The sequence below is a fragment of the Malurus melanocephalus genome, unplaced genomic scaffold (genome assembly GCF_030028575.1).
Source record: "Malurus melanocephalus ecotype Western Australia unplaced genomic scaffold, MMel_1.1 scaffold_7, whole genome shotgun sequence".
Taxonomy (NCBI): domain Eukaryota; kingdom Metazoa; phylum Chordata; class Aves; order Passeriformes; family Maluridae; genus Malurus; species Malurus melanocephalus.
The window spans coordinates 4,277,880-4,293,293 of NW_026623239.1; the positions used below are offsets into that span (position 1 = coordinate 4,277,880).

The following is a 15,414-nucleotide window of genomic DNA, read 5'->3' on the forward strand; positions in this document are numbered from 1 at the left end:
TGTCTTGTTTGTTTTAAATTGCTACCCATGTCTATTTTCTTCTATATTGCATTGTTTTCTTAATAGAAAAAGATATAGCAAGTGTCTACTGAGTCCCGGAAGACCAGGTGCATATCTAAACTAGAAAGTCTAATATCCCTCTTTTTTCCTAGTTACCCTGGTAATCCTGGTCTTTGGTCTCTTCTGTCTCGACTAGTTCCCCTTTATGCATCAAAAAAGGCAAAAGTAAGTGTATTGTTTTAACACATGCTGTTTACAGTCTGAGTAGCCCATGTTGTTTCTTACCTGGAAAAAAACCTACCCTTCAGTGTGTGAACTTTCCCTAGTTAATGGGAAAACTTAAGCCTTGCACACAAAGCAGTTCACAGCTGCTTACTGAATTTATATATTATTTGCATCTTTCATGAGGCAATGGTTCTTCATCTTCAAATTATGCYAAGAATAAAAGGCTATACTATTAGTAATTTATTTTGTTTTTTATAGAGATGTATTTATGTAAATAAATATATATTAAGATTTACCTGTGTTTAATTTGATTACTCTAGTCACCTTCGCTTTTTGCATTAGCCAGTGTTTCCTTGCCACTTTTCCACTTATTATTAGYTTTTCTCTAAAGAAATACTCTTTGTCTTGATTATTTAAATTACTTAAACAGAAATAGCACCTGAAAACAAACCCTTTTCTAGCCCTGAGGCCAAAATTAGAAACCAATCATATGGGTTGAGTAAACTTTACTCTGAAATGTTGCTTGTTAATTTTTTATAAAAAGATYATGCTATAAGAAAGGAATTTGCCTCTTTTTTGCAAATTTTGAATTTGTGAATGACAAAGGTAAAAATAAGGCATTATATTTTGCATAAATAAAATATAGGCATTATATTTTCCATAAAATGAATTAGCCATGTAACAAAATTAATTGTTTGATTGTTTTTAATCTTGCAGGGAGGAGCTGTGGCAGGAAATGTTGCACATACACTTGATGTAAACCATAGAAAGGTTTGGCTCTCTTAAAATGCAGATTTTGAAATTCTATAAACGATCCTAAAATTAATTCCATCTTATGACTTGCAGTGTTAAGTGACTCTGATGTTCTGTTTTATAGGAAGTCCTGCTGAATATTGCAGTTAATCAGTTGGTAGCAGGATGTCACATGTTAGAAGATAAAAAAAACAATCCTCTGAAAAATATTCAGAAGGCCATCCATGTCTATCCAGGTTACTCTTATTCTCAAATACAATAGTTGATTTTTTGTCTTTTTATTCATCAGAAGCAAAATTACCCGGCTATGAAAAAAAAATCTACTTTTCTTGGGTTGGTTTGTTGTTTGGGGTTATCCATATACATTTTGGGGAGAATGCTTAGAGTGGAAATTTTCACTGTCGTTCCAAGTTTAGTGGAATGGGAATTAAACCAGACAATAAGAAAAATATTTAATGCTTATTCTTAATGAGCATTTTCTTAATCTCTCAACAGGAAAAGACATAAGTATTATTTAGTATATTAGACAAAACTGAAAAACACATGTTCCCTCAGTATGCAACACCAGGCAGAAGAGAATTATTCATCTAGTTTGAGATTTTGGATTAGAAAGGTTCTGTTAAAATGTGCGSGTTATGAACTTTCACTAAATGTTCTCTTACTAAATGGTGTTTTTCCTTAAGCATATGAAGTGCAAGCCTAGTGGGGTTTTCAATTTGAATTTGATAGTGAAGTACCAAAATATTGCTTCTTCAAAAATAATTTTGCACTGATGCATAGGGCTTGCAAGTTAAAAATTTCAATTTTTTTCCTGCAGGAAATAGTGTATAATGGCTGTTTAAAAGGAGTATACTCATTTTACTTTGTTAGATCTTCTTGTTTCATTTTGCTGGCAAAAATAATCATCTTAGGGATGAAAATTTACATMAGTAAAATCTTTAACTGAGCTCTGTCCAGTTCAGGACAGAGATTATTCTTACAGTAGCAGGTGTTCTTCACAGGACTAGATTAAGATAAAGCTGATACTAGAGTCAGCTGGCTGTGGAAGTAGGCACCTATTGCTGTAACTTCCATACTGGGCGTCAGAACAGACTGAGTCTGTATGACTGAAAGCTGTGGATGGCATCTTGGATTTTCGCTGCCACTTGGTATTTCATTACAACACTAAGTGATAATGTAGTCAAAAATAAACTGGCAACTTCAGGCTAGCACACTGAAGCTGTCTGTGAAAAATACATTAGTTGGCTTTAGGAACAGCTTTTCCCTTCTRTAATCTGACAAGTCTTGCTAGTTAGAAGCAAGTAATTATCACCTTCCTTGGTTTAGCTCAATTGCTTCTCTTGTTGTTGATATCTTATTTACAGTGTATGGTTCCATTGATAATTAGGCTTTTATGCTTTATCTGGTAAAGACTATTCTAAATTAACTACCAGCAAATTTAGAATGGACATGAGTTGCTTTTGACCATTCTTTTCTAGATAATCCTGCTGCTTGGGCAGTGCTAATGGCAGCCTGTCATGCTGAAAACACTGTTGTCTGTCTAAACAACACACAACCAAAACGAACAGGTCTGGAGATGACACTTGTGTCTACAGTCTCAGCCAAAAGTAAGCTAGACAATTTTTCTGTTCTAAAAAAATGAAATTAAATTATCCAAGCTTGCAAAACTTTTCTGAACTTGAAAATAGGCTGAGGATTACTCAATAGTGGTTTGAGCTGTRTTTTACACATGAAAATGTTAAATTCGAATATACAGTTAGGTTTAGTTACTTAATGACAGCTTGCTTGCCCCTCCAAACCTTCAAATGGTTTTCTAAAATGATATTTCTGAACCTGATGCCKACCCCATGGAGGTTGTGGGTATATTACATTGCAGCAACAGTGCTGACAAGGAAAGCTAAAGTAACTTTGAGTTCAGTTACTCTTAGTAGATGCTCCGTCTTGCTCAATGTCCACAGTGTTTTGAAAACTGGGATTTAAATTCCATGTTTGATTACATTAACATGGAACCATTTACATTAATGGGGTATGCATTTTTCCCCTCGTAGTTTTAATTTTGCCATCTTTTAATGTTCCTCCTAAGGGAGGGAGCCATGTCAGGTTCAAACTGTTACGAGTTCTTCCTTACTAGAGCTAGAGCATGGGACCATGGTATGGTACTACAGCACAAATACTCATCTATTCAAGTGTTTTGTCTGTCTTCATAGCTGGAGAAAGTAACCTTCCACATAATTATGTCCATACTCTTGAAGACTGGTGTCTGTGTCAAGCTATTGCCAGTTTAGAGGAGACTGGTAAACTATCAGAAGCTGAAGCTCTTTGTAACAAGGTATGATGGTGTCATACTGACTGATTGCATTTGCGTGCATTATACAGAAAGATAATGTTTGAATTAGCACCTTTCTGTTCCATCAGAACTACAAAAAACAGTAGTTCACAGAATCACAGAATATGCTGCATTGAAAGGGACCCATAAAGATCAAGTTCAACTCTTTAAGTGAATGCCCTGTAGGGGGATGAAGCCTTCAACTTYACCTTTATTAGCACCATGCTCTGACTGAGCTGGTTGTTGAGCATATTCTCTCCTCCCCAATATACTGTTTATTGCAACACCAAAACTGTGTAAATAGTTGAAACAAGTAGTGTTTATCAAGATAAAGCTTAAGTCTGTTCTTCCTGCTTAAAATTAAACAATACAGAAATTCAAGGCAAGAAGCCCAGGTAGGAGACATGCRTGGGACTTTAATGATTTCTTCTGGGTTGTATTGGTACTTTGTTTCAGAGCTGCAAGTGGATGCTGCAAGTTAATTATTAAAAAGAAAGGTCTTGATGCAAGGCAGCTGAGGAAGGGAGCTGGGCTGTTAACAATTTAAACTGTGTTCATGAGCACAAGACTTGGCAAAAGATAAGCAAAAAAGCACACATCCCTAATTTTCATTAAGTAAAATTACTAATCCCATACAAAAGTGTTCCTTGCTTTTGGTATTTTTTTTTATTAATGGGGATGAGAGTTAAAAAACAACCAACCAATAAAAAAAAAAAAAAAAACCAAACAAACAGATTCATTGAACCTGCTGGTTTTCAGGAAGAAGTACTTTCTTGTCTCTTTGTTTGCTTGGTGAGGTATGTTTTCCTTTTTTGGTCCGCCTATCTACTGACTGGCCTTACATTAACAAGGATCAGAGATTTTGAGACATACAAGATCTGTCCTTCCCCCAGGCTGGTTATGGGGGAAAGTTGTAGTGGATTTTGCTTGTTTTATGTTAGTTTCTCTTTGATTAAAAAGCTTGGGGAGAGGACAATCAGTGTCTGCAGTTAGTGAAGAAAAAAGGGATAACTATCACTCAGTGATAGTTTTGGACTCCAAAATTCTCAGAAGTATAACTGGGGATGGTGAGCAAGACACTGCTTTTAGTCAATTGTAAAGGATTCACAGGTAACATATTTTGAAAAAATGTGTGAAAAGTATAAGTATCGTTTCCTAAATCTGCTTTGAGTTATAATTCTTGGAAGTATTGTGGTTTGAGAAGGGAAAATAACATGCAGTGTGGCTTGCAGAAGCTTCAGGTGTTTCACCTGAGAAGGATAAAGATGCCAACAGATGGCTAGTTTTGTGTCTCTGCCTCTTTGTTTGTTCAAAGAAATGTGCTGTGGGTATCTGCTGTTATTGAATTGGAGAAGTTTAGTAAAGTGCTTCTGTTCCAGTGAAAATAAAGCACCTTATCTGGGAGAGCTAAAATTGCTTGAAACATAATCAAGCTCCCTTTTAGCCCCAAAACAGGTACCTGCCTCTATTAATAGGCCCAAAACATATAATAATGGTCAAAGCAGAGTTGTCTTTCAGAAACCTGTAAAACTAGGAAATGTRCAAAGTCGAGCATAGACTTCAAATGTATTCTGAGAAGAGAAAAAAATGTTATCTGTTTTTATGGGTCAGTCCCTGGAATTCTCCTTTATTCAGAGGAGGAGAAAAATGCTTTGTTTCCAGCATCTTGATAATGCTTTAATGTTGTTTTCTGTAAAGAACAGAATGGAAAATCTAAGTATTTTTGATATTGGGGAATGATAATTCTGATTGTTTTGGTTTTAGGGTTTAAAAAGCTGCCCTGAGCACCCAGCTCTCTTTTTGCTTTTGAGACAAGTTCAGTGTAAGCAGCTGTTGCAGTCTCACAAAGAACTTCCAGACAACATCCTGGAGGAGCTTCGCAAGACAGTCATGACTAGTTCATCCTCAGTTGCAGCCTGGCAAGTAAGTGTGGATCCTTTCTCTGACTGGTGTGCCACTCTCACACCTGCTATAAAGAGGGTGAACATCTGTTTCACTTGGTTTTATTTATCTGCTGCCAGTCAGTGACAGAAAAAACAGCTTATATTTGATTTGTTATGAAGTTGAAACATTATGTTAACTTTATGTTAAAGTAGAAATATTAAGGACTGCTAGCAAGACCAAGCAGACATAGAGGCAGGAGAATTAAAAACTTGAGATAAGTGCCTGGCATCCCTGTCTTTAGGGATCAGTGATTTGATAYGTGAGCAGAAAGCAATGAAATAGTTCATAAATCATAAAAACAGATGAAAGGAAAGGGTTTCCTAATGTAGTAATATACAATCTCTTATTTAGGGTCTGAAAACTTGAATAAATCCTTTTCTATATATTCTGACTTCAGATGTCACTGTTCTTTTCAGTAAGTTGCTTCTGCAGAAAATCACTCCTGGTAACATTATTCACTAACTCCCTTCTGTGGCATGATGAGTGATCAGTTTTAGTTGATATGAAAGTGCTAAATCTCAGTCCATATGCTGCTTCTGTGAGACAGTCTGAGAAGCCTCTCTCACACATGCCTTTTGGTGAGGCAGCACATACATTTATTTATTTTCTARCAGCTGCTTTTAGTTTACAGTTATTATCAGTCTTTTCAATGTGAGTAACTCGTTTAGAAAAATTCTATAAACTTTCGGAGTTCTCTGTGTAGTTGAAGGATTTATAGTGCTCCTCTGCCTGTTGTTAAAATAAAACCCTGCTTGCGGTAAGATTCAGTGAAGTTGATTTTACTCTGAAAGGATCAGTGGAATCTGCTGTAGAGATCATTATCTCACTTCTTTACAGGGCTGCAGATCTCTTCAGAAATACAGGACCATTATTTCTGGGAAGGGTGCTWTTTTCATGCATTTTTCTTTGATTTGTGAGACTTCATCTTTCTGAACTACAAAACTCATTCAGATTAAATTTGCAAAATAGGGGGCAYGCAAGACATTATTGTATCTTCTATTTCAGTGACATATTTTTAAAATGAAATTAGGGCTTGTATACTTTCTTCAAGCATCCCTTGCATAGACAAGTCATCTTACCAGCAGGAAGAATAAGTGAACTGAATGCATGTGATGAGTGGGAGGGGTTGATTTGTTTCGCTCTTCTTAAATCAGGCCACAGAKAAGATACCTCTGAGGAAGATATTTTAGTCTTCAATTAAAAGAAGTATTTCTCAGGGCTTAGATAGCATTCTGAAAAAGCCTGGCTGCTACMTTTATTCCTAGTGGGTAAATCTATGCTTTGATGTTTTCTGTCTCTAGGTTTCCTAAGTTTGYTTTATCCATTTTGACGCCTTACAGTTTTACTAAGTTAGAGTGGCCACTAATTTTTGGTTAAGTTTTTGGCTTGTCTGAATGGTTGTTTTGTGGTATTTAGGAGTGCTGCTGAGCTACTGTTCTGATGACTGTTCATGTGCTGCAACTTACCAGGAAAATAGAGACAAGTAGATCTGGCAGAGCTGCCATTGTGCCTTTGCCTGAGAGTTCTCTTCTTTACATCCTGAGTGCTACACATCTTCATCTGCAAAGAGCTGAGGCCAAGGGAAGTTTTTTTTCGCAAGCGAATGGGTGCTTTACTTTAAAAGCAGGAYTGCAGCTTGATGTCAAGAATGCACAATCTCACAAGTGCTAATTAATACTTTGTAGTATGTTTCTCTTTGTAATWATAAGTAACTTCTGTGCACCAGAAAGAGTTAATAATTTTTGCCCCTTCTAACACCAGGCAGTCTTTATCAAGCAAAAGTCTAGAAACCTTAGCTCAAAAGCAAGGGAATTCGTTTTTTTTAATAAGAAATTGTTTGTATAYTTGGTGATTCAGCAAAGAATATTTCTAAATGTGGCCCGCACATCTTCRTGGATATCATGTACATGTCAGGGATTTGCAAAGATGGCTCCATATGCTTAAAAAAATGTGTGATAACTAGAGGATTAAAGTTAGAGAAGCTAGAATCCTTTTTCTTCTCTTCATGAGAAGGACATCTTGTGCTGGCAGGGCAGGTAGAAGCTGAGAAGACCTATCAAAAAAAGTCTGTGAGTGGGCTCAGGAACTTCCAAAATAAGCTACTGTAGTGAGGTGTACTGCCAGCTCTGCAGCAGACTAATTTTTCTCCAGGCCAATGCACAATATGTTTTTGGAATGAGGACTGGGTGCGTGGTTTTAGCTAATAGTATGCTGTGGTATTCTCATAAATTTGACTAAATGAYACTACCTAATGGATTTGTGTTTTGGTGGCTGAATAACTGATTTTGTTAAATGTTTATTTTCAGTGGCTGGCGAAAGTCTATCAGTCTCAGAGAATGATGACTGGAGCAGAGATGTGTTACAGAAAGAGTCTGCAGCTGGCATCACAGCAGGGCAGCTGGAACGGGAAGTTATCCAGTCTGCTCAGGCTAGCTATGCTCGCACTGGAAATCTGCATGGTAGGATAACTAATATAACATAACTACATGATTTAACAGGAGTTGATGGCATATAGGGCTTCTGTAGTCTTTAAATTAAGCCCCTGGTTGAATAGCTTTTTGTTTTGTGAATGACAGGTAGAAAACAAATTGGGACTTCAAGGGACAGTGGAGTATTCTTAGAATATCTCTTTGGAAGAGTGGTTGCAGTGAAATAATCACACAGAACCACTTTGTGCACAGGAGGCTCACCTGCTCAGTAATTAACASTTGTAGTTTGATCACCCAAATTGACATACTCTTCTCGTGTCTGTCCTCTTGTTCAGACAACTGCCTCAAGAGATGTTTATGCTTCACTGGTGCCTGAAGAAGTCAGTCAGTCACATTTYAAGTAATTTTATTCACTATGGTAAATTCCAGATATGATGCCTAGCCCTGAAGTCTAAAAACAATCTAAGGGAATTGTACCTTGTAGAATAAAGAAAATTACTCTGTTCCTTGCACTGGGGGGCAAGGTGAACATAGCTCAGGTTCTTGGCAAGTGTTTATTCTCTTTAAGCAGTGCCACTACAAATTTGAAGTACTTTACCAGACTGCTTTAAGTCTGCTGCAAAATGCTGTTGTTCCATCTATTTTCTAGTGATCTGTGTTTTCTCCTCTTGCTCCTACATGCTCCCACAACATATCTCCTAAATTAATTAATACTATTTCTTCAAGGGCTGGCCTRAATTGCCTAAGAATACACAAGCCTTGGTTTAAAAATTTGATTCGTATGAATTTAATTATCTTATTTCTACTTCTTGAGTGAGCAGAGAAGCTGATTAGTGGAATTTTATTAGCCTGCACACATGAAATGTGTAAAAGCCTGGTGAAAAAACTGCTCTGGTCCAGCAAACCCTGTGTTTGAAAACTGCTTGTCTCCCAGTTATCTTCCAAATTTAAATTCAGTCAGAGTTTCAAGTACAGYTATTTGAATGCAATCCAGACACAATGGAGATAATAAGGTTTTGCTTACAAGATCTTTGCTTGTATTCCTGAGATACATGGCTTTGCTCAATAGTTGCTCTATTAGTTAATTACCATCTAGGAGTTGGTTTTGACCTCAAGTAAAAAATTATGTCACTTCTGGGGATAAATTCTACATTCTAGGATAGTTTTATATATGGTATGAAGATTTACAAAGGTTTCTGAAGCACTACTGAAACTTGTATGAAAAAACAAAAAGAATGTTTGCATGAATTAGGAAGTCAAATGCTGGTAAGGCTGTTCTTAAGTAAGTTAACRTGACCTTCCCAGGCACTTCTAATCACTGTTAGTCTGGGGATTTTTTAAAACAAGTATTTTTTCAACCTGCCAAACACTTCTCAGAACAGCTTGAATTAAACCTGCTTTCTAGAGAGATGCAAATACATAAGTGCAATAAGTCCTTTTTCCCCATTTTTTCCCTKTTTTCTTTATTTTCTTATTTTGCTTTCTTTTGTTTTTAACTTTTATAATAGGCTAATGTCTCAAATGAGCACTGGCCATCCTTGGTTCAGGAGGCAACAACTGAAGCTTTGAAACTTTCTCCTTGTCCCCTGGCAGCTCTGCTTCAAGCCCTGCTACAGTATAATTGCAAAATGGGAGCAAGGTAYGCGTGATCTGTTTCCGGTGGAGTACACTGCCTAAAAATGCAAGTGGTCATTATCTGCAGACCTAACTTCTGAAGCTCAAAATTGAAAGTGGGAGTGAATTCTTGAGATAGTGTGGCAATTAACATGGAGAGGGGAGAAGGGCTTAGTAACATCAGGAGCAGCCAAATCTTCTATTATTTGTAAAAAAAAAAAAGAAAAAAATTATCTTAATACCCAGAGAAAAACAGCTGTATGGCAGCTCTTAATTTAAAAGCRTATAATATCTAAATAAATTAATCTGGAAGATTACACATTATGAAAAATCTTCTAAAATAATGTAATGGAAACAGATAKAATTTCTCTATCTACTGCTAAGATTAATTTTGGTCTTAAATTGGGCTCTCAGTCAAAGTTCATACCCATTCCTGAAYAGCCAGGTCATTGTGGCTTTTTGAGGAAGGTGGTGAATATTTAGGGAAGGGGTTCTTGAAATCTTTCTATGTTGTGAATTTGGTTGTTATGTCTATTTTGTCTATTCTAGTATTTTTGCTTAAGCTATGGAAAACTGGAATTTTTTAATGGTTTTGCTAAATAATTTGCCTGTTTTGTAAATAATTCTAACAAACCGGCTTACTTTTTTTAATTGGCTCTTCAGAACACAGCATAATGTGATTGTAATGGTTGTCAATTATAAGAAAATAAGGATAAAAACTTAATTAAAATCAGTCTTATTACAACTCCAGATATTAAGTTACCTGAACAGTACATCACAAGATCTAATTGATCTGCCTAGCCAGACAAAAACATGTAACTTCTTAACAGCCTGTTAAATCACAATGCCATGGAATATCACATTGATTGTAAAGGACAGAATTCTTGGAATARGAACCAAAGCTGATGCAGCACCAGTGACTGAATATGACATCCTTAAATGTAATTGCCAGTTTTTACTGGATTTCTAATGACACTGTGAATTTGAAAATCTTTTGTTAGGTTTGTTGGTGTTGGAAGGTAGTATCAGCCAAACAGAATTTTAGACTTGGTATAGTACTCTCTTCCAGTTACTTCAGCAATTTCACATCTTGTCTTTGCAGGAACTGCAGTGAGTGCTTTCCCCTTTATTACTTCTGATCATTATTGCTTGCTTTGTTATGTTACATGGAACCTTGCCAGTTGAATTTGATTTGGATTCTGTTCTGGTTATGTTTCCAGGGAGACTCGCCGAATGTTGGAGAGAGTCATTTATCAACCAGCGAATCCAGAAACWGTAGTGTCAGTGGCACGCTGGTACCTCCTGCAACATCTGTATGCCAAAGATGATTGTGAATTAATCGATGTAAGACACTCCAGTTTATTCAGAAATTCTATCTATTTATTTAATATTATACTTACAACTTGGAAGTGGGATAGAAGGAGGCTAGAGGGATGCTGCCACACCTGCTCTTGAGAGGCATTATATAAGGGTTCTGTCCTGTGAAAATGWGTTTCAGTTTTTGAAATCAAACCAGTTTGTTTGAAAGTCTTCCATTCCTCCATGCAATAATGAAAAGCAAACAGTAAAGTCTCTACTCTAAACTTGCATTAATTCTACTGGTGACTCTTCAGTAGATATGAGGACCATTTTATCAAAATTTATCAGAACATACTAATACTCTAAAAACGTTGGTTCCCCCTAGTCTGGTTGGACCATGTTGTATCCCTGACCCAAAAGATCTGAGCAGTAGAATGCTGCATGCTCTGTATTGAAGATCTGTAACAGTACATTATTTTCAGTACATAGTAAATGGTTCATTCATTTCATTTTCAGTTCATAGTAAATGGTTTAATTTAGTGCTTCTCAAATGAACTTGGTCAAACTCACAAATCCATGCAACTCTTTCATGTAGTGCAAGCRGGGTGTTATTGCTTTTGGCTTATAATGAGAAGCACTTTGCTCCTCAAAATCTGAATACACTCTCCTATCCTCTGTGCTACCACTGGCACGGTGAGGTCTTTGCTTAGATTATCAGCTGTTCCCTGGTGAAACGTTGAATCCAATACAAAATATATTTGGAGGTACATATAAATAGGCTTATTGCTGACAAAAATCCATAAACATACATGCAGGTTGTTAAAACAAGCTAGAATTAAAGAGTTCAGAAGATCCTGGTATGATCTCATTGCATTTGCTTCTGCAAAGTCATCTGTTCTCCCTGCCAGTGAGTATGAGAGTGGTGGCTAAAGATTTGCTTAATRGTTTTTGGTTTTGGTACATATAATATCATTGGATTACAAGACATGTGCCAGAAGCTTACATTGGAGTGTTATGGGAGCTTTTTAAACTAATATGAAAACTCCAAATATGATGTGTGAAAAATAAATCAGGGAAGTGTGAATTTAAGAGAGGGAGGAAAAAGATGTGGCCAGTTTTTTACAGCAGCTGCAGCAAACATTCCAGTTTGGCAAATGGAGATTTGTAGTAAGGTACTAGAAGGAGGCAAGTGTGTGTCAGCAGGAAAATAAGTCTGCTTGTTTAATTGCCAGCAGGTAACTTGTCAAAGTAACAAATTAGGCTTTTACAGAGCATTGGAAGTAACTGCAAGTTTTGCAAGTCTCTATAGTGCGGAAAGCAATTTGATGGGTAATGTTGAATATTTCCTGTCTCGGTTTATGGGTGAGGTAATCTATTAGGGAGACTGTCTATCAGGAATTAAAATCAGATTGCTATTAAAATACTAGCAGTATAATCTAAAATTCTCAGGTCATTCTTTGTGTTTCTCTGCAGATGCTTATACAAAATGCCAAAGCCAATGGAGATACTAGAACTCTGGAACTAAATGAGAAAATGTTAGCAAGTGCCTAATATGGACCACCTCAAGCAAAATACTCTTCCATTCATCCAGTTTAATTAGTTCCCCTTCCAGAAGCATATATTGTTTAGGCTGTTTTGTTCATTATGTCTGATTTATTTTTTTTGTTTCATTTTTTATTTTTTTTGTTTCATCAACTGCAACTTTGTCTTTAGTTTTGCTTTTTCTTGAACAAAAATAGGTTATTTTTATGTTGAGTTATGCACATAAAATCACACTTTATTTTGAAAAGAAAACCTGAAATTTGCTTTTGTTTGCATCCCCACTTAAACTTTGTTGCTATTCACAATAGAGTACGTTCCCCTAGGACACACACAGAAATACAATATTAACTCCACTGCCAGTGGTGCCAGGTTTACTTGGCACAGAATCTGAAGAGCTGAATAGCAGCCAGCTCCTGTCATCTCTTGGTAACTCATCTGCTGACTGCTAAATTGGATGAATCAGGACAGTGGTTCTTAAGACATGTTATTATTTTGCTTTTATGTACATGAAAATAAAAAATAAATAAAACAATTACTCTAACCTGTGAAAGTTTCTATGAGGATGTCCACTCTGTTGACAAGAGTAATGATAGCTGTCTATTTTCCTGGTTTAAAAGTCTGATAATGGCTTATATGACCCCATATCATAGGGGAGAAAGGGCACTTCAAAGGCCTGCAGTGGGACTGCACTGAACCTGCACACACTTTTGGAACCAGTTGTTGTGGGCTTGCAGAAAACAATGCTGAGGGAGGATGCAAGTCATGCACAGTGATCTCTGGAAAGCATGCCACTGTGATTTTAACAGGAAAGTTTGGCTCCCTAYGCTGGGGTTTCTACTCTGTGGAGGTAAGTAGAAACCTGTGAATGACAAGAATCTCTTCTTATCTTCCACACTTTCATTCTCTCATCTTCCTTAAAATTATTTTCTGTAAATTTATATCTATTATATTTCCCTTCAGAGCCTTCTGTCAAATAGCCTTGAACTATCAGTAAATGTAAATTCTGAATGGAAATGCTGCAAAAGTCAGACTTGTGACTCTCAAGAGTAGCTGTAACTTTTTATAGCTTCTTGCTATTAAAAATCTGGAAGCATTCTTGCAGCCTATGGTTTGTCCTTGGCATATGGTCTTGAGATGTGTGCCACCCACATGAAAAGCTGCCATCATCAGCCTGCTGGCAGCACAATAGACAACTGCCTGTTCCTGTTAATCCTTCTGGGTAAGCCTTAGCAGCCTGTACTTTGCTAGTACTGATCCCCAAATTCTTGCTAACATCTAGGAGAAGGGGCAGATGACAAAAGCCCAGAGACACCAGCTCAGTAATACTGTGAACATTCAGCATTAGAAAAAAAGAAGTAGTAGTTCAATGWTTTTTTCTCTTCAACCATGAACTTACTTTTACTGAACACTGACTAGTGATGAACTTGCATAAGATAATTACACAGCCCAAAGTTGTGTTACATACACTGTAAGAAAAAAGCTCCACAAATCGCTGCCACCTCCTCAGTGAAAAGTGCTCATGGAAGATGMGTTTAAATTTAAGTGCTCATGGAAGATGAGTTTAGCATGAGGTAAAAGTCTTGCTCTCCTCATTTTTTAACAATGTATAGCCTCTGCGAAACTGACACCTTGTAGCAAGTCTGCCACACTGCGAAACCTTGTAAATGCATGCAGGTTGAGGCAACCCTGTATTTTGCGCTAATACAGTGTTGCTGGTTTCCTACTTCTTGTAAGAAATGTGACAAACGCAGACCTGGGCTTGAAAACAGTTGTAAAGCTGGGAGTTTCTCCCATGCAGTTTATCTCTAAAGAGCCTGGCCACAAACAAAAAGTAGAAGAGTCATCTAGAACTTCTGTTGTACTTTACAAGATGTGGGTGATTTCTAGGATTTTCTGCATGATGGGTAAACTTTAAAAGTACCCAAGTTTTGTCTGCAGGGGCAACAGGATTGCTTGCTGAAGTGACATTCCTTACTATCCATATCAATTTTCTTTCAGCTGTTGAGCTGTGCAGGCCTGATTTATCAGTGGCCACTTGCAATTCATGGCTTGAGAAACCAGGTTGGTTCTTTTGGGGTTGTTTTTTTTGGGGTTTTTTTTTTGTTTTTTTTTTTTGTTTTTTTTTTTTGTAGAGAGAAGAAGCACAAGAGACTTGAGATATGGATTATTAGAGGATGGTTGTTCAAGTCCTATTGCATTTTCTTCTCTGGGCAAGAGATGAGATTGGACTTCTCAAAACAGATGAAGGATTTATTGCAATTGCAAAAAATGAAGAGTTTGTTGCAATTGCATTGTTGAGTACCTTCTTTTATCTCCCTGCTAAAGAAGTCTATTAGTTTCCATTGGGAAATTACATTGGTGTGTTTCTTTAGTCCTATTCCCAGAGTTCTTCTTACTTCAAAACTTTTGTCATCTGTATAGAGTTTATCGACTATTTTTAATAATCCAGTAACTTACTTTGATAGATCTAAATCATGCATCAGTAGATACTCAGATACCAGCAATGCTGCAGGAATTTATTAGGCCTGATTTCAATATTTGCACCAATCTAAAATTAGTGTAGCTTACAGCAGGACACGATAACAGAGTGCTGTCCTAAAATCCTTTAAATAGTACGAAGACTTTTGTACGAAATCTGCTTGATAAATTTTAAAGTAATCCTAAAAGTATAACTTTTCTTCWGTAGTGAAGCATTAGTTTGTAATATTGACAGGAAAACAGCTGTTGGTGTTCCAGAGCTGAAGGTTTTATGGCTACATGGTATCATATGTAACAATAACAGATTTCAGGGATGGGGAGAAGAAGCACAAATGTGTCTAGAAGCTACTTCTTTTTCTTAACCCCATGTGAGAGCACCTGCAAGGCTTCTCTTGGTGGACATTCTTCTGGGAGGTTGTTTGGATAGAGATAGTTTCCATCTCTTTCTGAATTTYCTTTTTTTTCAAATTTCAGCTTTATGTTCTTGAGCAACTACAGAGGAAATCACATAAAAGAATAGGAACAATTAATTAATTGGTTGCTTTCAAAACATTAAAAGAAAATTCTTTGCAAAGGTTTCTGCCCATTTAATATAGAGCACATTAAATCAAATCTCTCATTTTATTGAATAACATGGAAATGCAATAGCAGTTTGGGTTGCAAGATCCTTGTTATTAGGAGCTGCCTTCCAATACATTGGACAGTACCAAGCATGGTTACAACTGTGATTGATCTCAGGTTTGTGATATGGTAGAAAGAAAACACTATCTGTCTTTAATATAAGGGAGTCATTTGGTTTTAAAG

The 15,414-nt window shown here is 36.7% G+C and overlaps 1 protein-coding gene across 3 annotated transcripts in view; it reads left to right on the plus strand.

The window, feature by feature from the left end:
* SKIC3 (SKI3 subunit of superkiller complex) overlaps window positions 1-12,761 on the plus strand; it is a 44,033-nt gene extending 31,272 nt beyond the window's left edge. For 2 of the 3 annotated variants that reach the window (XM_057372792.1, XM_057372801.1), the window contains exons 32-41: window positions 153-225; window positions 943-996; window positions 1,103-1,214; window positions 2,457-2,585; window positions 3,186-3,307; window positions 5,069-5,227; window positions 7,555-7,707; window positions 9,186-9,316; window positions 10,512-10,635; window positions 12,064-12,761. In XM_057372792.1, coding sequence (XP_057228775.1) covers window positions 153-225; window positions 943-996; window positions 1,103-1,214; window positions 2,457-2,585; window positions 3,186-3,307; window positions 5,069-5,227; window positions 7,555-7,707; window positions 9,186-9,316; window positions 10,512-10,635; window positions 12,064-12,141 — 1,135 coding nt within the window. In that variant the 3' untranslated portion in view covers window positions 12,142-12,761. The remainder of the gene's footprint in view (window positions 1-152; window positions 226-942; window positions 997-1,102; window positions 1,215-2,456; window positions 2,586-3,185; window positions 3,308-5,068; window positions 5,228-7,554; window positions 7,708-9,185; window positions 9,317-10,511; window positions 10,636-12,063) is intronic. The other variant, XM_057372810.1, reaches the window with a different exon arrangement.
* Window positions 12,762-15,414: the final 2,653 nt, after the last annotated feature.